The sequence below is a fragment of the Toxotes jaculatrix genome, chromosome 11, assembly GCF_017976425.1.
Source record: "Toxotes jaculatrix isolate fToxJac2 chromosome 11, fToxJac2.pri, whole genome shotgun sequence".
NCBI lineage: Eukaryota > Metazoa > Chordata > Actinopteri > Toxotidae > Toxotes > Toxotes jaculatrix.
The window spans coordinates 14648355-14673386 of record NC_054404.1 but is presented as its reverse complement, the minus strand read 5'-3'; the positions used below and the strand labels follow the sequence as shown (position 1 = coordinate 14673386).

At 41.6% G+C, this 25032-nt stretch overlaps 1 protein-coding gene across 4 annotated transcripts in view; it reads right to left on the bottom strand.

The window, feature by feature from the left end:
- The window catches only part of LOC121189734 (collagen alpha-1(XIX) chain-like), a 93356-nt gene that overhangs the window by 42151 nt on the left and 26173 nt on the right, over positions 1-25032 (bottom strand). For 3 of the 4 annotated variants that reach the window (XR_005894903.1, XM_041050147.1, XM_041050149.1), the window contains exons 12-16: positions 20703-20756; positions 18662-18697; positions 16888-16917; positions 16724-16750; positions 16122-16175 (exon numbers count right to left, since the gene is read on the bottom strand). Coding sequence is in view for 3 of the 4 variants with exons in the window: in XM_041050147.1 (XP_040906081.1) it covers positions 16122-16175; positions 16724-16750; positions 16888-16917; positions 18662-18697; positions 20703-20756 (201 nt within the window). In the remaining variant the exon portion in view is untranslated. The remainder of the gene's footprint in view (positions 1-16121; positions 16176-16723; positions 16751-16887; positions 16918-18661; positions 18698-20702; positions 20757-25032) is intronic. The other variant, XM_041050148.1, reaches the window with a different exon arrangement.

The window sequence follows — 25032 nt, the reverse complement described above, 5'->3', positions numbered from 1 at the left end:
AAATACTAAACTAAACTTATACAGAAAAAACATACACAGCATTTACACTCGCTTATTTATTATTTATTAGGTACATCTACCAAAAACAAATGCATCGTAATGTATTGGCCTTGCTATGAATCATACCTTCATAGGAAGGTTCTAGTTGAAACTGATGTAGACAGGTGTTTCAACTCTGTGTTCATCTGGGAATCGAAGCGCATGTTTATTGTAGTGCATTTCTAATTACTGGTCTACACCTCTCAGTATTAACCACGTGTAGCTGAGTTAGCTGAATGTAGATAAGAGTTTCTTTGATAACATATTCATTCAGTATTTGCAAAAATTGACAGCAGGGATTTTTCATAATAAAGCAACCCATTAATAAGACTACACCAGGTAACCTTGGGGTTAGACTGACACTCTTCTGTCTAGAGGACCTCTGGTTAGCACCCCATCCCCAACAAACCTGTGCACTGTGACAAGAAATAATTAGTCCGGTGCACAGCTGTCATCACCGTTTGCACTCGGTTGACTCTCCAAACTGAAACACCTGCCAGTGACACAGCGAGATAACTGCCTCAGAAGGGACACAGTGGCTGGAATACTGAGATAATCAAGATGCCAACAACCACCATGGCTGGCACACATGGGCACCCAAATAGCAGCATTTCATACTATTGTGTGAAGAGTTTTAGATTAAAAACTCAGGGTTTTAAGTTGATTTCTGTATCAATACAATTTCAATGATCTGATCTGTTCTAAATGTCATGTTTGGACCTCCTAGACATTCATGAAAGTGTAACTAAAGGCATACTCTGACATTTTGAATTGAGGTCATTTTTTAAATAATATTTATTGGTTTGTTGTTGCAGCAGAAAACAATAAATGCTTACAACCTCAACAGTTTTTATGCCAGATTTGATCTGCACAATAAAGACATCCCCCTCAAGGCCCCCCCCAATCCAGAGGAGACTCCACTCCAGGTGTCACACACACAGGTTCTCAGGGCTCTGAGGCAGGTGAACCCCCGCAAGGCGGTAGGACCGGACTGTGTGGCGCCAAGGGTCCTGAAGGAAATTGCAGTACAGCTGGCAGAGGTATACACGGACATCTTCAACACCTCTCTCTCACAGCAAACAGTCCCTCGCATATTCAAATCCTCCATCATAGTCCCAGTCCCCAAAAAAGCACACACAACCACAATGAACGACTTCAGACCTGTGGCTCTCACTTCTGTTGCCATGAAGTGTTTAGAGAAGCTGGTCCTGAAGCACGTCAACTCTGCCGTTCCAGTGTCTGTAGACCCCTTCCAGTTTGCCTACTGCCCGAACAGATCAGCAGACGACGCAGTGGCCCTCACGCTGCACTACATCCTCCAACACCTGGATGGTCCCAACACCTACGCCCGGCTCCTGTTCCTGGACTACAGCTCAGCCTTCAACACCATCAGGCCGATGAAGCTCACTGAAAAGCTGGCTGACCTAGGAATACCAACACCCACCCGCAACTGGATTCTGGACTTTCTCACAGACAGACCACAGGTTGTGAGGATGGGGAGGAAGGTCTCTGCTGAGCTTACAGTGAGCACAGGAACCCCACAGGGCTGCTGCCTCAGTCCTAAGCTCTTCACACTGTACACACATGACTGCACAACCACACAGAACAACACAGCCGTTATAAAATATGCTGACGACACGACCGTCCTCGGCCTCATCAGAGGGGGAGATGAGTCAGCATACAGGGACCTGGTGCACAAGATCACGGTCTACGGTGAGGATAATGATCTTGTGCTCAACCTCGAAAAAACAAAAGAACTCATTCTGGACTTTAGGAGACGGGCGCCCCCTCTGCAGCCACTCACCATCAAAGGGACTATGGTGGAGCGAACCGATAGCCACAAATTCCTCGGCCTGCTCATCTCTGAGAATCTCAGCTGGGCCAAAAACACCACATTGGTAGTGAGAAAAGCCCAGCAGAGACTGCACTTCATCAGAGTGCTGAGGAAGGCGGGACATGGACGCCAGCCGCTCATCCAAGCCTACAGAGGACTCGTTGAAAGCATCCTCACCAGTGCCATCACAGTATGGTACGGCAACACCACGCTGGCTGAGAGGAAGTCGCTTCAACGAGTCATAAAAGCTGCAGAGAGGGTCACTGGATGCAGCCTTCCAACCATGGACTCAATGTACACCGAGCGCTGCAGACGCAAAGCACAGAGCATCCTGAAAGACAAACACCATCCAGCTCGTGCTTTGTTTCAATGGGTGGACTCAGGCTACAACCTGAGGCATCGCAGGCCGGTGAGCATCAGTGCCCACAGAGCCCGCCTCCACAACAGCTTCTTCCCAGCCACTGTCAGAACAGTGGCACAGGACATTAAGGAGGGAAGAAGCTACTACATATCATAACCCTGTCAATGTGCAAATGTCAAAAACAATCTGTTATCACTATGTGAAATATGTCCTTATATTCACCATGTGAAACAATTCAAAATATTCTAAAATATTTGCAATATCACCATGTGCAATATGCCTGTTAAGATCACCATGTGAAACATCACATACAGGAAGTGACAGTGTGCCTATATTAGGCACCTAATTTTCTTAATTTTCTTAAGAATCTTCCAGTATTCTAAGTGCACTATCTTACTCTTCTTTTGTGTTATTTATTTCTTGATTATTTTATTTTATTTCTTATTTTATCGTATTATTTTAACCTTAAGCTTGACTCTGGGGAGGGATGCACAAGAATTCCAATGCACATGTACTGAAGTGTATCTGTGCAAATGGCAAATAAAATTCTATTCTATTCTATTCTTATGGGCACAAGCTAAAAGCCAACGGATGTCTATCCGATGTGGACCAAGTGGAGAGTGCTAACAATGGCAACATCTTTTTTGGCCTTCATTGTCTATGGGAACAAAAATATCATATATTCTGCTTTTATAACACTTAATGGCTTGTGTTTATGTTGCAACCCCCTTTCCTGGTGTATATACAATATTTAAGTGAAACATTTCATTCACTATTTAAACACATTTACAGTAACTAAACAATAAAATGCCACTTTTGTCTCTGATGCTAAACCGACACAAAACTAAGTATTACCTGAATTTTCACCTCAGAGAGCATAAATCAGATTCTAAAAAAGTCAGCATGTTGTCATTGTCAACACTCACAGTTTTTTTTTTTAAGTATGATGATGATGATAATACTATGCTCATCAAAACTGCTCATTTCCCTGAGCAAATTGAAGGAATTCTGCGACTTTATGCAATGCTTTTTGTACTTTTTGTTTTTCAGGTGAAAAAGTAGACACAACACCAGAAGAAAGGTAAGAGCCAGAGGTAAACTGCAGTCCAAAGCAGTCTCTAGGCAACAAGGATGAGCAGGAAACTGAAATGGAAGATTTCAATTTAAAAAAAAAAAAAAAAAAAAAATTAAAAAGTGAGATGATGTGTGAAATGTGAGAAATGTGTGACAAACAAACAATCCCTTGATGTACATGTATTTTAGTTAGAGTGAAAGAGCCGCCTATAGTTGGACTTGGGCCATTAGTTAAATGGCTGGCCACTTTTAAACTTAACACCACCTGTGTATGCCAAAATGCCAGGGGAAAATATGTTATTGTGATGATAATTATAACTTAAATTATAACAGAATGGCAAGAACACGAGACCAGCCAGCAGTGTCAGTAAATCTTTTCTTTCAACTAAGCCAACCTTAACTTTCTCATTTCCTTTTCTGTTTCTCCTTCCCTCATTTATCTCTCTCTTTGTGTATAATATCATAATTCTATTACTCTCATCTCATCCCTCTCTCCTGTCTCTGGTTTTTTTCTTGTCATCTCTCCTTCCTTCTCCTGTCTCCTGTCACTCGCCCCATTTCTCCCTCACCCAACTTCCAGCGTTTGTTGGATCACCCTGCCAATCTCTGTTGCTATGCAACGCTCGGTGTCCTATAAATTTGACAACATCCTAGCGCTTGATTATTATTTGAGCGCTGCAGTGTGAAGCCCTCCTTCAGGTCATTGCAGTTAGAGGGAGGGAGAGATAGAGGAAGGCAAGGCAAGGAAGGAAATGAGGGATGAGAGGGAGGGGGGGAGGAGGTGGAGAAAGATGAAGGGATTGTGGAGGAGAGGAAAGGAAAGAGAGTGGGAGTGAAAGATGAACTAGCCTCATGAGTAAATGAAAGATGGGCTGGCAAGGCTTAACACATATTCACATGTACTATTCATCTGTTCCACTCTAAAAACCTACAAACCATACAACAGAAATGTGAAAAGCACTCCACATTAGCTACTAATTCAATAATGCTGCCAGTAAAGGTAGAGCGAGTACGCTTGAGCTGGGGTGAGGAGAGGGCCTCAGTAGACTGACAGTGTATTTTGAAGTTCTGAGTTAATCCACATGGATCCCAGCACCGACTGGCTTCAACTCTGCTATGAGTTGTAAAGAGTGAAAGGAAAGCACAGACATGGGGGCCCTGGCTCAGTCCTGCAACACAAGTCCCAATCTGAGAGCAAAGTCAACAGCGACAGTGACACACAGCAGAGGCACTCGTTTATGATGACTCCATAATCCTTATCCCAAATGTCAACATGTTCTCTGAGACATTCCATGTCTGACTACCCGAAGTGGGATAACACAGTGGTGTAAAATGGAGGAGGCAGAACGCGCCATATTTTTAGCAGTAAGGCAGATATACCATCAAAAAGGCCACATAATCCACATGACAAATGCCCCTATCAAGAGGGGTCAGTAGATAAGCTGGAGGAGCCTTCTGAAATGAACACCACAGGACTCGACTCACACCTGACACAGCACAGAAGGACAAAATGATTTTTTCCCCCTTTTATATGCAGTGAGAGCTATCAGTAGGTAAATAAATTCATTTTAACATGTTCCATTTTATCATATTTCAAACGTAATATCCCATTCTATGTAAAAATAAAAGATAAAGGCCACCGGAGATCACAAAAGTGATTTGCCCTTTTCCTGTTTACATTCATTCTATACTAAATTGTAAATCTGTTCTGTGTTTACTTTACCTGTACCTCCTGTCACAAAATCTACATAACCACTTATTATTCATCCAAAAGTGGCCCGGTTACAGCCTAGACACCTGCTGCACATGGGCTTCCGACCAGCTAATCACCAGAAATCTTTCTACTGCTTTTCCTTCATCTCCCTGACACGTGTTGACACAGAAGTTTCATATCCTGAAGGGGAAACTATCTGACATTACCAAGCCAAGTTGGTCTGCGACAATGTTATGCAGCTCATGGGAGAGATGACCTTTTCTTGACTGAAAAACTTACATGCCACTCCCACTCCTTCTGCCTGAGCTGAGTCCCATCTCCCTCTGGGGACATGTACTCAGGCCACCTGAGCCTTTTGTCCAACTGCTGCACTGGGTTTAACTGGGACCGACTGTGCAGCTCATGAGCAGCAGCTGTGTTTGCTTGGTAAACAAATGTGTACAAAACAGTGAAAATGATAAACCCGCATAATATCGTCATGTCGTTTGGCAAAGCACAGAACAAAGAGAAGGACACTGACTCATCAAATACCACATGGACGCCCAGGGTTTTGAGCTTGTGCATTCACACCCAAAAAACTCAGGACAGGAAACACAGACAGAAAAATGGACATGTGTAGCACACACACACACAGACAGCCTGTCACAATATTAATTCCCCTGTGAAAATGCTCGTCTGCTCCAGGCCTCTGAACGATGGAAAAAAAAAAGGACAGACACACACAACCAGATGTATTTGACCCCCTCAGTCCTTCAGTCAAACCTACACTTACTTACACGACAGTACACTTATTGTCTCCACATTCAGACAAGATACAATTACTCACACTGCCAGCAAAAGCTAATTTATTCTGTAATTAATTCTGAAATGTCATCCTTTCCCCTTGCATATACTGTATTTTCGCATTTCTCATTTAAAAATTTGCACCATGAACCATAAGAATGAGCAAGACTAGGAGAAAAAAACCAGCATGGAGTATGCACAAAGGATCACTAAAATACCACAATTTTGGCAGCAACCTCTTAAATGTTTCACCATGTTTAGTTCAGCAATGTGTCTAATTACCAAGTGATATGATGGGAATGAACATGATATTACAGACATTCCACTGTCACCTTCTCTTGATTGGGAAAGTTGGCTTTTCCCCAAACACAGAGCAATAAACTGATGTAAAATCTACATTATGTATATTGTGTATGATTCTGTATTTTATAAGATGAAAAATTAAATAGGCACATTCTTAGCTTCACTTTGATTTACAGTTCTTACACAGACTACATCAACCTAGCTGCTTCTGGACAGAGGCTTCAAAATTCAAAGTATCAGCTGGTGAAAGAGACAAATATTCAGCGAATTCACACCAACTATGCAGCTCGATATGCCGCAGTTGTCAGAATCATCACCAAACATTTTTTTTCCCACTGTGTCAAAACAGCTATTAACGCATCTGGGGTAAATATCGATCATACTGCTTGCCTGAAATGTCACAAAACACACTTCAGAGACCACAGCCTCACCTGCTTCTGATTAAGGATCCAATTAGAGACAGAGAGTGCAAATTCCCTACTTCTGACTGCCCTCGCTGGATGCCATCTTAGGACACTGCACAAGCTCTGAAAATGCCTGGGCACTGGAGCTTGCAAAGATCCCTTGCACTTGGTGAAAGCCTCAATAAAATAGGATTTGTTCCAGTTGTTTACTGAGGGTTAAGAGGAGCGGCCGGGGCAGGAAGAGAACGGCAAAGCCGACAGCTGCCTGGCAGGGGCTCAAATGCAGCTTAGCATTTTTCACCATTCTGACTGGCACACAATGCTCTCTTTAACTCCCAGCCATCTAAATATTCAGGGACGTATAAAGAGATGGCTGACACTGCAGCCGACTTAAGACACAGCTCAGCTGGCCAAGATTGCACCTACAGTCTCTTGGCTAAAGCTTTCCATGAAGGCTTTCCTCACAGAGACTCAATCATGGATCCCATGTGACTAAACGGTGATTTGTACATGTGCCACTAGATGGCAAACTAGCTTCATCACAGATTTTGTTCTTAGCAGGGGGACAGAGCCAATGAGGAGACTCTAAGCTTTCTCAGAGAGGATGGATGTCCTCAATGCATGAATGTATGATGTGTGTGGGGTAACATCCCTAATTAGGCAGTCTGGCAATTAGGCAGTGAATACCGTAAAGGAATTTTTTTTCTGTAGAGGGCTCACAATGATGAGAGAAGAAGGATACAGACGAGAGCAAGAAGCTGCATGCAGAGTGAGAGAGAGCGACAATAATTTTCATACTGCATTATGCCTCAACTGCCACACAATACAAAGGGACACAGGTGGCATTACAAGGGTACCCAGTCACAGAACGCAGCATATCGTCGGGCAAAATAACCATTATAGAGCTATTTCAGCAAACATCCAGCTCCTCACCAGCACACAGTATGCAAACACCAGAGCCAGACGCAAACACAGGAAATACAAACAGTGAATGTCTATGGAAACTAAGCCAAGGCGGTCCCAAGGGAGCCTCAGAACATTTCTTTACAACAACTGAATCTCTACCACATCTTCAGTGATGAGTTTTAAGAGCTCATTGACTTTAACAACTCCTAAGGAGAGGAAAGAGGGCTGACAATATTATCTGAATTTGCATTTTTATGCGGTGGAGATGATAAATCTATATTAAACTATGAGCTCAATTCCCACCGATCAGCTGAATGTCTGTGCGGTGTATCCATGCAAGCTGGGTGCCTATTGCTCTGGCTCCTCAATAGACCGGCATTGCCTCCTGAATGTTCTCATCTCCTAATGGATGCTGTTATTAGTCTTGGCTCTTAGAAATTTCACAGTCTCATCTGGACTTTTGGCCGTATTATTCATCCGGAGCAGATTGCTCCCATCCTATGTTTACAGATACTGAGTGTTTCATTAATGCATTATCCAACAAGTGAATAGGAGAGGCTGAAAATCTACTTTGAATAAACCCTGGTTCATTTTACAAACCAAATATTTGAGGTCAGAGAGAATACACTGTGCAAAGATCCACAGGGCGCTCACTCCGGGTACTGTAGCCCTCGGCGAGTCTTATGCTTCATATCACTCACCACGCATAACAGATTACACTGAGGTCCCACACACTACCATCTGTATAATATCAGGCCACTGTCAATGAGCTGCTCCCTGGCATGCCATTAAAGTGGACACAGATGAATGTATCTAAATTGGTTGCGGGCAGGATGAGAGTGTAGAGAATCAGAATGTGGATGGCAGGCTGTAACAGTGTGCTGTAAGTGATGCAGCCTCCCACTACCACGCCTCTGTGTTCTGCAGTGTTCAGGGCTACATCTCCTCCCCGACCAGCCTCCTTCCTCCTGCACTCTGAGCTCTCTGCGTCCTCCTCCCTCCCCCTGGCCGAGGAAACGGCAGACACAGACAGAGCTTACTTGGGGCATGCTTCAATCCAAGCATCCTGGATCCAAAATGCCCTTTCGAAGGTATTTAAATCCTCAGCATTTCTCAAACACTCCTCCTCCTTAAACTGACCTAAAATGCCAGGAGAGTGTCTTTGTATATTACTAGACTGTGTGGAGCCAGAGAAATCTCATTGTTTGGATGACTAAAGCCACATTGTGGACTATGATACCTTGAACAGTCACAAGGGCCAGTCACCTCCTGTCCAGTGACATACCTCAAACAGTCGAGTGAATTCAGTTCAGCTGACCCTATCTGACACATGACACTCCATTAGTGTTGGTATGACCTGGCAGACATTGAAACAACACTTGAAAATGTTGGAGAGGTATTAGACACAGGCCATAGGGATGCCAGGCCCTGATGAATTCGGACACTGAAGCAGCAGGGACACGTATATTGCAGCGTCCCTGCTGTGTGGTACAGATCTGTCTCCTGAGAAAGTTAAGTCGTAGATGTGTGAATGAGGGCCGTGCTCGGCCCAACTATAGCAAGCCTACCCAATGCTCAGAGGATGTGTTGACCTACATTACCCCTTGTTGAACAAAAGCTTTTCACTTGTATGCATGCACACATCAACTAACAGACATGCACAAACATATACGCATAATGACTCTAAAAGCCAGTGAACAATGTGCAATCAAAGTGGCCCTCTCAAAGTCTTGCCCCCTCTATTCGTCCCTGTAATTAATTGGCCAATTAATGTGTGTTTATTCTGGACACCCATGGCCGTCGCCATACCGGGGCTCTTTGGGAAAGACGAGAGTCAGACAGATAAATCAAAGCTCTGTGCATCTGTCCTTGCATGTGCCAAACGCTTCCCCCTGTAACCCTCCTCTTTCCCAGCTGGGCCCAAATGTGAGACCTTTTCATAGCCAATCAGGTCAAATCTTTGTTTCATCCTCCCTCCCAATGCACTTGACATTGACAAGATTAATTGCCTTGTGCACTGGGCAAACGTGTTACCTCCTGGTGTAATACAGGTGTCAAAAGCATGGCTCTCTGGATTTGCTCAAGATGAACTTGGACAGAGAGAGAAGAATAACCCCTTCCATTTTGTGAAACAAAGGGTTAACAAATCCTTCCCCCCGCTTGTAAAATCACACAGGGTGTAAATCTTGCCATAAAATCTCAGCTGTGAGCCCTGCTGACCTGTAAATTCTTCTCTCCGTGTTACTCTGCTGTTGAGCGTCAACCGGTCGGGTGAGAACTGTAACTACATGTGTACATCACGCTACTGTGTTTAAACACTGATTTAATAACACGGACCATCAGTATGATCGCCAACTGTGTCTCAATGGTTAAATATACCATGATGGTCATTTTATAGGTGCTATGTGTGCGTATGTAGTAGTACAGGTTAAATTGAGTGACATGGAATTAGACATGAATGTGTGTGTGTGCACAAACAGGACACACTGTATTTCAAATGACTGAAGATACCAAAATACTGTACTATAAAATATATCGTATAGCATTAATATACACATATTAAGGTATCAAAGTATATCAAACAGATCAGTGATCTCAAATCACAGCACAACATCACACAAACTCTGCTTGTCTCAATTATAAATCCACTGCAGAAATGTAACTTATATATAGGCTGCTGCTCAGAAAGCCTTGTGGGAGAACTGAATGTACCGTATCATTATAGCTGTGTACTGAGTCGGACAACAAAAAGCATGCCTCCAATCAAATAGCTGCTGTAATTTCATGCATTTATTGTATCACCCAAATCAGCGGCAGCCTCCCATGGAGAACTTCTGGCAGGAAGGCTGCTATTCTCACCAGGGACTCGTTACTTAATAATCTCGCCCTGCAGGTGCTCTGGTAGAGGTCAACAGTCTGTTACAGTTGCATGGCTGTTCCTGTCTGCCTCCACCTATGGAGAGGGAAACCGCTGCCAAATGTTCCAGTCCCCGCAAACCAAACCATAACTCCTTCCCTATCACTGTCACTGCCTGCTTTGGTCTCTGCAGACACACAGACTGATCCAGATGAACCTGAGCCAAGTCCATCAGATATAATATGAATATTATATATACTGTGGTGGCTCATTTATCTCTAAACAACATTTGCTTGGCTCTGTAGAGTAAAGGCATCTAAATTCCAGTTACAGCATGCATTTGGTTTCCAGAGAGCAGCATAGTTTTTCAGACTAAATTAGGTTAAATGACAAAAGCTATGTGCAACAGAGATACATAGATTTAGTTTTGGAGTAGATGAATTCTATTGTATCTGATCTGACACTAATGTTTTGACCTCAGTGCACCTGTATAATGCCATTCAGTTACAGTAGGATGTCGGTGCCCAGTTTGAAAGACTCCTCCCGTCATGGCTAAACAGCCGCACACGTGTACATATTTAAAGACGGTCAAGTCAAGTACACACATGTACACTCAGCCTTGAACTGAAAGAAAATGGCTTTGTTTTTTTTGGTTTTTTGGGGGGAGGTAACAAAATTACATGCTTGTTCCCTGATCTAGGAGAAAACAGTTTCGCACCCAGTGGGCAGACAAATTTTGAGACATGTCAACACAAAGGTGAAGGAGGAAAATATGGGGAAAAAAATGCCTGTGCCTTTGGTCAGGACTTAAAGACAGCTGTCTCAGTCATTCAGCACAGGGCATGAATGGAAAATGTAAACACCACTATCACTTCCAAAAGACAGCAAATACCTCCCTCTTCTTTGGAGATGTGGACCAGTCCAGTTGCCAAGCAGAGACAAGACAGATGATCTTCTCTACTGTTTTGACAGATTATTTCCATGCCACTTTAAAGTGTCTGGACAGCTGCTGTTGATGTTAGTTTCATTGTTTTAAACTTTCTGACACAAGTGAAGAACTGAAAGTGTGTCCGTACTACAATTACTAACATGTGTTGATCTGGGACTGGGCTATCACATGATGCGAAGTGATGACAGCTGACAAATGTCATGTGACGTGAGATACAGATTTGTATTATTTTACAAATGGCCAGCTCTTGCATACAACTGAAAGAGAGTGTCTGTACTGAGAAACTGTCCTCCTACCCAGCAACCAACAAGTGAACATCCAGTGTTGTTTAATCCAAAGTCGTTCTCTGGTTTCATTCCACTTCCTGCATAAGGATCACATGTTTAACTAGTCTCATGACTTCACTGATATGCGCTTGTGTGAAAATAAAAAGTAAACTAATATAGGGCTCCATGCTGTTGCATGTCTACTGTCACAGGATACAAATACATTACAGCAAATTTAAGGGGAACTTTATGTGCCTGGATCTGTTACATTTAACTACATTCAACTATCTACTACCTTCAACACATCACTGTGAAAAACATTAGCATAAAAATATCTTTACATTTTAATAACTAATTTAGAAGTGAACAATAGATGACTTGGAAATAAATAATTAATGATCTGCCGGACACTGTAATTAGTAACCATAGTGAGTCCACTGCATAAAGGCTGAGAGGGGGAACTGACTCAACATAGGATGAATAACCTGTTAGCAAAATCAAAGTCCTGCCATATCTTAGGGCTTCACTGGGTAATGTTTCTTCAATAGCCATCAGTAGTCTGGGGGATTTTTTTTTTTTTTTGGTAGTATTGATGTGGAGCTTCGCGTTATTTAATGAGAAAATGATTCCTCTGAGATTAAAACTCTCTCTTTTAATGGCTTTTCCGTCCACTGGGTCATCTTGTGTTTCCTGACTAGCAACAGTCTGGAGGCCTTTTCAGCTTTATTTTTGACTTTTGTTCTCTCTTATCTCCTTGACATATGACGCTTGCATCTCATGTGGCACAGTGTCATCCACCCCCATTCCCAGCTGAGGTATGCAGACTAATATTTCTCAGAGAAACAGCAACTATTCTACAGGAGACAGATAATGGAGACAATCGGAAGGCAGTCAATTGAGAATGTCGACGTTTGCCTGGTGGTAAATTCTTTGTAGCATCAGAGATGACAGAAATCTCCTAACCTCATGCACAGTAGAAGACACCTGCATGTTCATTGCAGCAACTTGCCAGCTACCGATCCATTTTAATTTGCCAACTGTGCCAACTAGTTCACTCTCTAAGCAAAATAACAAAAGAAATAATCAACTGACTAGATTTAAATAAATTAATAAATCAGTAAGAGGATCTAAACTGCATCATTTATTTGAAGAGATCACATCCGTAGACAGAGCAGTTGCAGTGTTCTGCTTCCTCTAGGGTTTGCTGGAGTTTCATCATCTCTGCACTAGCACAGCTATGTCTAATAGGAACAAACACTGTGCTGCACATCTGTCAGACACGTGCGTTTTCCAAAGCAGGAGACAAGGAATCCATGACACGATGGAGGCCCTCAGCTTATTAAAGGAGATTTCAGATGTTTTGCATTCACATTCTTTACATTCTGCAAAATGCATCAAAGAGAAGAGTGCATTATCAAAAGAGGAAATCTACCTATGGAGAAAATCTATCACGAGTGCATATGCATCGTTCCCAAAACATTTAATTAGAACAAAAACATGTCCATTATGTATGACAACATCACTCGGCTTCCATGGCAAACCAAGGGAATCAACATGGCATTTGTCAGTGATTTATATTTAGCAAGGCCTTATTTTTCTATACAGGTGCATTTATACGGCTAATAAGGCTTAATGTGGTGTTAGGCATGGATTAAAACTCCAAGACCCACCTTGTAATGGGGGATTTATTAAAGTGATTATTTATTAATCCACGGGAACCTACTACCTTGCCCAGGGATGAACCCATGTCTGCAATGAACCCACTCACTACCCTGTGCCAACTACCGAAGCAGAGTATGGAAGACTTGGCAGGACATGAATAAACCAAGCTTGCCGTGGCGTTCCTGTGTATTTTGGCTTTAAGGAAGCACACTACATTGACCAAGCGTAGGTTTTCAGTCCTATTTTGAGCATGCAAAATTATGTCATTTGGTACTTTTGCAATGCTTTCTGCCACCAAATCCCACTTCACTTTTGTATGTACATACGACTTTATTATACAGTCTCTCATATTTGTTGATGGGTATCAGGCAGGCACTTCTCCTCACTGCATGCTAGATGAGTGCACTTAATACTTGGCTTGCAAATCACTACTCTGAAAACTCAAAAAATTCCAAGGCTGTCCCCTTTAGCATGCATGTCTTTCACCTCCTTAGCCTGTGTAGGACAGGGCCAGCCTACAATGACAACAAAGAGCTTAGCACATCATTACAGCACCTGATGAATATTTTAGAGCACCACAGTCAGCAAGAGGCACATATCCTTTTTACTGGGGCGCCCCATCTTCATTTTTGATCCGCTGTAATGTGCCACTGAATCCCAAAGTCCTACTCTTTGCCTGCCATTCTGTGTCAATGCCATCCATTATAGATAAAACCAAGCAATTCACATTACTATTAATGGCAATGTGTAATGTGGGGGCAATATATTCCCATAAATTCTTAGACATGGTTGGACCGGCCCTGACTAACTGAACTAGTCATCCATCAAGGTAATAAGATAAAAGCAAGATTCTGTGAATGTTAGACATGGGGGTCACAGAAGGGGTTGGGTGACTGCCCTTGATATTCTCTCTTGCATATGTTGCTTTAAGCTTCAGAGAAGTATCAGTGCAAATGGCATCATTCCTCTTCTCCTTGCTACAATGTCCTCCACATCTCCTTGAAGTAAATCTAAATGGCTTAGAGTGGTCGTATTTCCCTCCACAATAAATTGAAGCAGACAGTGTGAGAGATGGTCTGGCTTGAATCTAAGGCCTTGTGAAAGCTTTCCACTGCCGGCTATTCTATGAAGTTTGTGGAGTGGTCAGTCTCCGTCAAATTATTCTGCATCATTTGTACAGCAGCTACAGCTAAGCCAATAAGTTGCAAGCACGGACAAGAGTTGCTAATTGGGTGAGAGTCTCTTGCTGTATCAGCTGGCCACAAGCTAGCCCCTGATAATGATACATGTCCATGTTCCTAAAATAGGCTGTCAAACTGCAGAAACACAGGTTGGTCAACAGCTTCGAGGCCACATGTGACTCCTAGAGCTAAGAATAAGCAGAAACCTTAGCACATTAACAGTCACCATGAAGTCAGCCAGTCATCAAAGACAGGGTATTAATAGAGCAGAACTGTGTCTTCAGCAACAACAACAGCAGAAAGCCTGAGATGGCCAGCTTAAAGCCCTATGGCTGTTTTACCTACAAAATCTTCAAAGAAATAACTAGAGCAAGAAATATGGGTATATAGGAAACCAAGAAGACGCAACATCAAACACAGAGCAACTTTCTATTTCCTCAGAACCAATTATGATTGAATGATTCAATCATCTGTATTCCAGAGGAGAAGTGCATACCATAATTGATGCCTCTGACACCCAGTCCCTTTGACACTCAGTCCCTGCTCAAGTCAGGTTAGGTATAAAATAACATCCAACTAATGAGGTAGACAGACAAAAGAATAAAATAAATAAATAAATAAAATTGTCTGCACCAGCCTCTGAGCTTTTGTTGACCGTGAATACTTTCCCTGACAATAGATTCTGTTACTTCATGCACTGGGGGGAAATGATCCATTGAGAAATCACACAACTGATGATAGGTCATAAATTGTTAATGCTATTGGAACAAGTTTTGGGTTTGAATGAATTCATGCACAGAAGGGTGGAATTCTTGAGATACTTGTGTCCAGATGTCTCGAGTATTGTGCATCATCTTGGCTCTTGCTTAATCTGAAAAGAACATTTGCCTGACCTACTTATAGCTGCTCTACAGCTCAGCCTGCTATATATTTTATATTTTGCTGCAATGAAGCCAAATGTTTTTTTGCCGTTTTATGAGCATTCTCTGTAAGATAAACAGGAACACGGTCATCTGAAGAGCTTATTTTTGATCACACTGACACGGGCAAAGCTATTCACACCAAGTCAGTTTAAGCTGGACACAGGAAGACACACTCTCCACGTGTCTGTGAACATCGCCTTACAGCTGTGATGTGAAGAAACAGTAACATTCTTGCAGACATTGTTAATGCCAGAACACCATAAATGAATTAAAAATACTTAACCTCTGAACTATTCAGATGTAATCAAATGGAATTTCACATATGTTCCCAGAAAGATTGCGAGTTTTTATGTTACAAAACTTCGAAAAAAAGCCGTCCTCTGTAAACAATATTGTTGTAAATGCACATGTTCGATTTAGACATTACATTACAAACCCTGACAGTAGTATTCCCATCCATAGTTATTCCATTCAGAGGTGAGGAATAAATAAATATGATGTAATGTTTCAGTTGATTCGGTCACAGACATTGTCTCTATCCCAAACCAAGCTGGCCTTTGAGGAAACTGAACACTGTCCACCGCAACCCAATGGGACTTAACCATGTGTCCTGCCAGTCAAACTGTGAGTGTATGTGACCCCCTGACCATGGAGCCCATTCATTAATTGTCATGTAGCAGGCCCACACCACCCCCTTCCCTCTTTCCAGGCCCTTTGCAATCCCCTTGCCACAGATCATCTTTGCCTCCCCAAAAACAACAACGGCCACTCAGCTGCTGTTTGGCCTTTCCCCAGGCTGGGTCTTCTCAGTCAGCACAACCACCAGCCAGGCCACACAACTAGTGGACTGTTTCTGTTTACTCACCCTTTTGCCCTCCTTGCCTGGTTCCCCTCGCTGACCTGGCACCCCATCCAGTCCCTAGGGAAAGGACATGTATCATAATGAACTGGGCACTGCACCCATGTGCATTTGGCACTGTAGGAAGAGATTATGGCCTGCTTCTTGTAAAAACTGATGCAGACAGATGTTTGTGCCAACTGTTCTCTGCAGACCAGAACTAGTGAAAGGCAACACAGCACTGGCTTAGTTAAAACTGCATGAATACATAGAACAGAGTATGTTCAGCTGCAGTTTCTATTCTTACTCGTGAACAGTTTCTAGGTGACTTCTCCACCATCCCCTTAATAGGCAATTTGCAGCCTCAGTTGATCAGAGCTTCATTCCATTATTCTGCACAGCATCTTGATAAGAAACTATTAACAAGTTAATCAAAGTATATGCGGAGCTGTGATTTTGTTTTGAAGTTCTTCTGCGAGGATATGCTTATAGTGCTGCAATAATTTGCTTGATGAACCTAATAGTTGTGCTTAATTGCATGAGAACATGTTATGTGCATTTTGTCCAACAAGAAAACCAAGACAAAAAAAATTAGATAAGTCACTTGAATGTGGTGATTAATTTGTTACCTTTTCTCCTTTGTCGCCTTGAGGGCCCTGAATGTGGCAAATAAAGATTTATGTTCAGAAGAGAACAAAAACATACAGAAATACAGAATGTTTACATGTTTTCAGTGAATGCTACAAATATGTATAAAAAATACTAATATATAATATAAACATAATTAAAGTACCTGATCTCCTTTGAGACAATCTTTGTCAACCTGTAAATCAAAATCGATCAAAAACATGTCAGTCAATAGGAAAACACAACTTAAATGATTCATAAAACAATACCTGTTGGCCAAAGGTTACGGGCAATAAACACAACTGCTCATGAGCCACAGTAATTACCCTTGGCCACAATGACCCTAAGAGAAGTTAGGGCATGACTATTACAACTCCCCAGACACCCTGCTGGCCACTGTCAGAAAAGGGCAGACAGAGTCGTCTGTCCACCAGGCCACCACATGGACACGGGGCCACATACAACATCTCAGCTTTCAAATACGAGCCAGATAATTGGTGTCCTCTTTCAATTGGCATCCAAAAGTCAAACGATGTTGACTTTTCTTGGAAACAGCTGCAGAAATGGAAATTCACAACATTCTGTATGTCAGAGCGAAGTAACAAAAAAACGAAACAAAAAAACTGTTTAACAAGGAGGCAGACAGTCCTGAGATATTTAAAGAGATTAGAGATTTCTCTAAAGATGTCTAAAGGCATTAAAAAAGATTGACAGCTCTGGCCTGTGACACCCTAAATACATAAAAAATGTCCCCGTCTCCCTGCAGTTTTTTTGCTGATAAATCAGTTATTCATATACAATGGCACATATTTTTTTTGTTGGCTTGTGACACAGAATTTTGACCTTGGGTAACAAGCGATACAATGGAAATCGACTCCCAGCAGGCCCACACCACTTTATGAACTTCCTTTCTACATTTTCTGCTCACACTCACCAACCTATTCATTGGCATGATGCGAAAAAGTTTGCTGGAACCATGTTAACCACACTAGTCAGGGAAAAACTCTTATTGCTTGTCCTTATGAATGTAAAATTAGCATTAGAAAATAGCTAATGGATGGTGGCAATGTTCCGTGGGTATCGTAAGCACTTTGGTGACATAAAAAGGGCAAGCCAGAAGCAGTGGGACACAGTTTTTGTATCACTCCAGTGCTGATTAAAACTGGCAGGCTGATCCCCTCATGATGTGTACATAATTAGCTAACCACCCGCAGTATATCTTTAATCTCCAGTAGTCGTCAGCTCCTGGGCTACAATGCACTGGGAGTGTATGTGTTTGCATCTGTGCCCGTACATTTACTATATGTGTTGATAGGTGACTATGCAAGCATGTGTGAGTACATATATCTGCTCTCTGCTGACATACGCACCTTGAATTTGTGGTGCACTGGAGAGAGTACATTTAAGTACAGCCCTAGTACAGTCAGTCCAATTATAAAATCGAAACACATAAAGCGTGGTGTAGTTCTCCCTGGGTGTCTGTGAATGCTAGAAGTCTGCAGGGACAGCCACCAACCCAATAAGTGCGTGTCTCACCCATGTAGGATACAGCTGGTGACTACCTGTCAACCCCCACCCCCACCCCGAGGCTTGGAGCTCCATTCTTTTCTGTCTGGCTGCTCATCCCCATCCTTTTGGCCCATGTGAGGATGCCCACTGAGGCCTGTCTATCTGCTCCTCGTTTGACCCATTCCCAGGCGACTGTAATGTAACACAGAGACTGACCACCTGAGTGGCTCACTTTCCATCTCTGTGGGCCAGATGTTTTAACACTGTGTGTAGCACCCGCTCAGCCGAAAGGCTGTGATATTTACAAAGCTCAGTCCAGCCTTTTCAGGTCACGCCCGCATGAGTACATTTCAACATTTCTAGATCACTTTGAATGTCTTTACATATACAGACAGCATAATGACATGTAAATGAAATATGAATGAACTTACAGACAGCCCCGGAGCTCCAGGCTTACCCACATCTCCCTGTGAAGGAACATAATAATTAGTGAAAACTCCAAACACTTGAGTCAGTAACATCTTTAACATAACGTGAGCAATGGAAATGGCTACAGCTAATTCTATACATTTTTTGACCTTTAAACATCTAGCCCAAAGGCTCTTCATGTTTGTGTGAAAAGAAGACTGAAAAACTGATTATGAATAGCTGTAATATTTCAACATATGCACTGCGTGCATGTGCTATACAAGACCATTAACTTGTATTTACAGTATGTCATGAAATGAAGCCTGTCTGACGACTTTCACACTGTCAGACAACTGGCAGGTGGGCCGGCTCTATTAAACGTGACAGGCCTTAAAATAAACACAGCCGTACTATATCATGTAAAAGCTTTGCAGTATTAACAATGGACAGGTATGATAACATTGTTTGGTGATTGTGACATACAGGCAGTCACAAAAAGTCATATAAGGAAAGAAGTAGATGTCTTTTGACGCCGGCGTAACCCAATGTAAGCAATGATCTCACATGCTTTTTACTGCCGCTCATTTTTTTTTTTTTTTTTTGTCTTTTCAGATAAAACTCATGTATCACTGTCCAATATTTTTGCAGTTCTCTCCCCACCATCCCAACAGCACTTCATAAAGCACTGAGTTGAAAATCAGTGGACTTTACAACTGGCAATACCCTTTTATCAGATGTGGATGAAAGAAAAAACCTGCTTGTAGTTCATATCCATTTTGTTGTCTAAATGAATGTCACAGCTAAAATATGCCTGCTATGGGATATTCAGGGGACTCATTACTTTGTGCTTCCAAATCTGCCTCCCTCTGTCAGTTTCAATACAAACAAACGTTCTCTCCACCCTCACCCCCACCCTCCCATCCGGAAAATAGGATAAAATACCCTGTGATTCTCTGTTGTCTTCACAGAAACACACAGACCTCATTATAACTTCAAGGCTGGCAGACAGAGCATTGCACCTACAATTATGCGGTGAGTTCTACCAAAAGACAACAACAACAAAAAAAAAAACAAAAAAAAAAAAGAAAGAAAAAAAAAAAGCCCCAATAAGAGAGGAAAAATAAAAGAGCAGGAGATATGGCAACTAATTACAGGAAAAACATTTCATCTCATACAAGGAAAATAATCCCACTGTGGGATGAAAAGAAAAGAAAAGTTTAAAAAGACCAATATTTTCTGCATTGCAACAAAACTTAATCTAATTCATGTCAGTGATGTCAGTGAACAGACTATAAAGAGGCTGTGGATAAGAACAAGGATTTGCATCAAAGTCATCTCTCACACTTTGAGCACGTTTAAATCTCAGGTTAACGTAATTTTAATGTTGTGCTCTTATATTCTGATTTTAGGGTGACTTTGTAAAATCTGTTACATTTCCAATAGCAGTGTTGATTAACGTGCACTGCCCCTGTAAAATAAACTAAACAGTCATGGCCTCCTGTTTTGCATTCATATGTAACTCTTGGGTTTCTAATATTTGAGACCAAATGTTAAATATATTCTAAATCAAGAGTCGCTGTGTGCAGTCCCCCAAACTAGAAGGCAATAGTATGCAATCCACATTTTTGCCTTAGGCTTTAGTCCCATAAAAACTGTTTAGAGAGGGCAAGATAAAGGGATTTTGTTGGGTATGTCCATTACAAACAGCTATCCCTATGAATATACAAATACTCTGCAAATATAGTGAGTGGAACATTTTCTCTCAGCCTGGGTAAAAGCTACTGTATATGATCATCAGTAAGGCCTTGCTAAGTTATGATAGCAATAACAATATTCTTTATCTGACCGTGTTTGGAGTAGCAATCATAGCAGCACTTCAAACAGATGGGCAAACACGTTATTGAGACTGGGATTACAGCTCATGAAAGTCAAGCAGATTCCCTGAAGTGTCTATTTTCATTTAATACAAAAAAGAAAAAAAAAGAAAAAAGAAAAAACATACTACAAAACACACAATTATAGTGTGATTTTGTAAAGCCCGCTATGTATGGCAGACTCACTCACTTTGTTTCCCTTGGGACCAACTGGACCAACTGGCCCTAGGTCACCTTTCAGACCCTGGGAACAAAAAAAAATATAGAATATGTTGAAATATATTTATTTCCATTGTGAACGACTTATTTAAAAAAATGTTAAATTAAAAATAAACAAATAAATAATCCAGCATGTGTTACTGTATGTCAGTATGCTGACACTCAGTAGACAAGTATCTCATGCAGGTGTGAGATTCTCATGCCTGTCACAACCAGTCAGTGAGACAAGAGCAGATAGTGTTGGCCACTAGTCGCTATATGTACCGAAATTCTGCTGAGAGATTCACAATCAGCTGGTTACACTGTGTGTGTTTACCCCGAGCCCCTTCTTCTGTCTCCCCTCGTTGCTCTTAGGTTTAGCAAGGGCAGTGATTGTCATTGCTTTTACACCTTGAAGCAGAGGACCGGGGGAGGGGGTGTGGGAAGGTCGGAGGAGGGGATTGAACTACGCAAGCTCGGGGCAAAGTCAAGCCTCTCGTGGTGAAATGTGAAAGAAGAAGGGCAGCTGAGATAAAGAGTGTTAGCTGATGAATGAGGCTTGACACATATTGACAGGCTAAATTTGCAGCAAGCCTTGTTAGGTGTGACACATTTGGGCCAGTAGCAGCAACTCTTTGAAATAGGTTAGAGGGGAACAGGAAAGATGGGGAGCGTGAACGGTCTGTAAAATGACTCAGAAATACAATAATTTGTCATGGTTAAATTTAGAGTTAGAAAGGCTATTAATAGTGAATTATATATCTGCAGAAGATGATTACCTACCCTTATCACATTAAGTCTGGCTCCACCAGAGACGTGACAAATTCATTGCCTATTCCCTGCGAGCCTTGTATTAAACACCATTCAAGAAAACAGAAGCCGTGGCAAAACCGAGGTAAAATAATTGCCCCTATGGAAACACTGAGCCAATACAGCTTGCCTATAAGTTGCACTTATAATGACATGATTGTGACACGATTTTATCAGATTGTATCACTTTATGTGGGCACTCAGCCCACGCACACTGTCAATAATGGGGCAGCTGTCTCATAGCTGCACATGAGAGGCCAATTCTTTATTTAAATCGACAGCTTAACCACTTTACCGAGGTAATATGACACAAGGGGATCCAGAGGCAAATTTCCCAGAGCTGTGGTACAAGGCTCATCTGATAACAAGGAAGTAAACAACTTCAGGTTCTGTCAAATACAGAAGCGTCTTTGATTAATCTTGTAAGAATTTTACCACCATGTTTTATAATAAGGAGATCTTGTCTCATTATTATAGTGAGAAGGGTCCTGTAATATAAACATGTTTTTTTGTTAGTCATTATGCGGTTTTCTCTTGTTATTTTGCGAAGGGCACCACATCTCTAAAAGCACATTACGACACATTATTCACTTCAGCCATACAGGCTGACATATTTAAGCATCATCTAATAAATTACAAAGAATCAGTCACATCACACTGATATACTAACATATTCATCTGACAGCACATCTGTCAACTTGGCAAAAAAAAAAAAAAAAGTTTAACTCTAAATTTGATCACACATTTGCAACATAAAAAGAAGAAGCCGTGATTTTGACAGTGTGAAGTGTTTCTGAGAGAATCAGAAATGAGGTATTCAGCAGTCCAGAACAGCATGAAATCTGCATTATGCAGGTCCATAGTTTTCTAGGAGTATAGATAACCCCTTTGATCCAAAAGTAGTGTTGTGGGATTTGTGAGACTTGGTGTTTGCTCGGATCTGAAACTTTAAACTTAAAAAAGGCATCTCTTAGTGTATTCCATGGATGCTTGAGTCTCTCTTTGTCACACTGGTGGTAAAAAATGAATTTACGCCTCAATTCTGATACAAATCCACAGCAAAGGATACAAGCGACTGGAGTTACAGAATCATTATTTTATAATTATCCTGAAGTTGAGAGTTAAGCATGGCTGTTTCGTTAACCCTACATCCGCCCTCTCCCACAACATTTCCAACCATTAACTTAACACTCCTCCAAAGAGTCATCACACTTCCTTTCACTCCCATGGAGGCTCCTGACCCCATATTCACATTCCCTGGCACAAAGTCACAGGGATTTTTATAGAAAAACAGTATCTATCCATGTCACTTATACTAATACTTAATATATGAACTGAACATATACATGTATTCTGGCATGTTTTTGTTTTTTTTACATATATGAAGATGTGAACATCTATCAGAATATGACAATTATTTGAATCATATGCTGTGGCCTTCGCAGTCACCAGCTTTCAAAACAATTGGACTGACGTGTTAGACAGCACTCTCCATCACCATCATCAAAACACCAAATGAGGGAATATCATGGTGGTGAATGGTGTTTGTTCATTCCTCCTTAAAAGTCCAGAGACTTGTAGAATCAATGCCAAGGCACCTTGAAGCTGTTCTGCCAGCACGTGGTGGCCCAACACCACAATAAAGGTGACACTTTATGCTGGTTTTTCCTTTAATGTGTCAACTGTCTGTACATCCTAAAACAACATGTTCTGCCTAGGACTGTCATATTTCAGCTAAATTACTATGTAATCCTATTACGTAGGATTACAGAGTTGTTTTATAAGTCATAAATATTTAAGGTAATGTTTTACATGAGTGCAACAAAATGAACTTCCCTTCCCCAGCATCCTCTCCTGCAGACTGCAGGCATAAGACAATATGTTTAGAGAAGAGTTGGCAGGGAGCTGCCATAGTTCAAACTGAATAATGCAACTGGAACAGACTTGTGTAAGGTGGTGAGTTACTATTCTACTATTCCCACTGCACAACATGTCCTTATCGGGAACCAAATTCAGGTCAGTCATAAGCTCAGTCAGTCAAAAAAAATGTCACTCTCTCACCACATATTCAATGATAGTAGCTCGCCCTTCTTGTATTTTTTGTATTATTTTTTTAACAGACTAGCTAAGCTTTGTAGCTGCTGTGGATAATCTCTGTGCAGTTTTCAGCTAGTAAATATTTTAATTACAACAGTCAACAAAGCAGTTTTACATAAAGGATTCAGAATTTATTAAGTTTGCCAGTTGCAAACAGTGAACTCTCTCTCCTCAGGCTGACTGATGCTTGCGGTTGTTAATTTAGTGTGACAAAAGATATTCTGACTAAGAAAAAAAAAAAAATAAATAATTTTGATTAAAACTTGGCTCAACTGTGCGATCATTCAGATTTCAACTCCGGCACTGCTGTGATGGGACCTGTGCAGAAGCCAGGCCCTGTGGAAGAGCACAGTGTAATTAGTAACATACTTAAGAACAACTACAAATTTTTTTGGCACTCTTGCAAATTTTTGCATTAAGCCTTACTCACACAGGGGACATACCAAATAAACACACAATTCACTAGTTTGTGCTCAATGGTCTAATTTTCCTACAACCATTATCATACACAACATTTTCTGAATTAATGTTGACTTTTTTTTTTGTATTTAGTATTAAGGCACAAACAACTGCTTGACAAAAGACTACACAGCATGGCTTTATTTTTCATTTTTGAGAAATTATTCACATTGTCGTCAATTTCATGCCGTTTTAAAAATATACTATGTTAACCAACCTGTAGTTATCTGGTCCTCAAGCAACAGAAACTGGTTTTGATTCATTCAGCTGTTCCCTTTAGGAGTTTTGGTAAAACTTACTTGTTGTCACTGCTGCAAATGATGTACAAAGCCGTGCAGTCAAGTTTTACCTGCCAGTTTTATACACCTGTCACTGTGTAAAGTTGTGCTAGAACACTCTCTCATCCTGTTTCTCTCCTTTCTCCAGGCCTCCGCCTACAGAAACTTTTAAAACAGTCTTAAAGTAAAAAAGAAACGACTCCTTAAAATCTAAATGGCTGAATATAGTTGTCAGCAAAGCAATACCTCAGATGCTGATCCTAACTGCAGTGTTTCGAATAGTCTCAACTGCGAAACACTAAATTATTCTATTATGATATGTGTTGATGATTGTCAAGAAGGTCCCATCTCTGAAGTAGGTAACATCTAATGACCTCTTCAGGGAAAAAGTGATTTTTTTTATCTTTCACTAAACCCTAGTTAAGATGCTGCCCTTCTGTCTAATGGAATCTGTCGTGAGCCCACAGGCCCAATTCAGGTGCGCAGTGACATGGGGAGAGAGAAGTGCAGTGGAGCTGGATGTGTTGTTAGCTTTTGTTGCAAACTGTGGACTTAGTTGCATTTTACAAGGAAGGAAGAAGGAGGGAGAAGGGGCAGGGAATAGGCTGGTTCTGGCTGTGTGGCTGTCGTTCCTGCAGCACGAGGTCAGAACACTGTGGGGAGCTGTGTACACTCGCC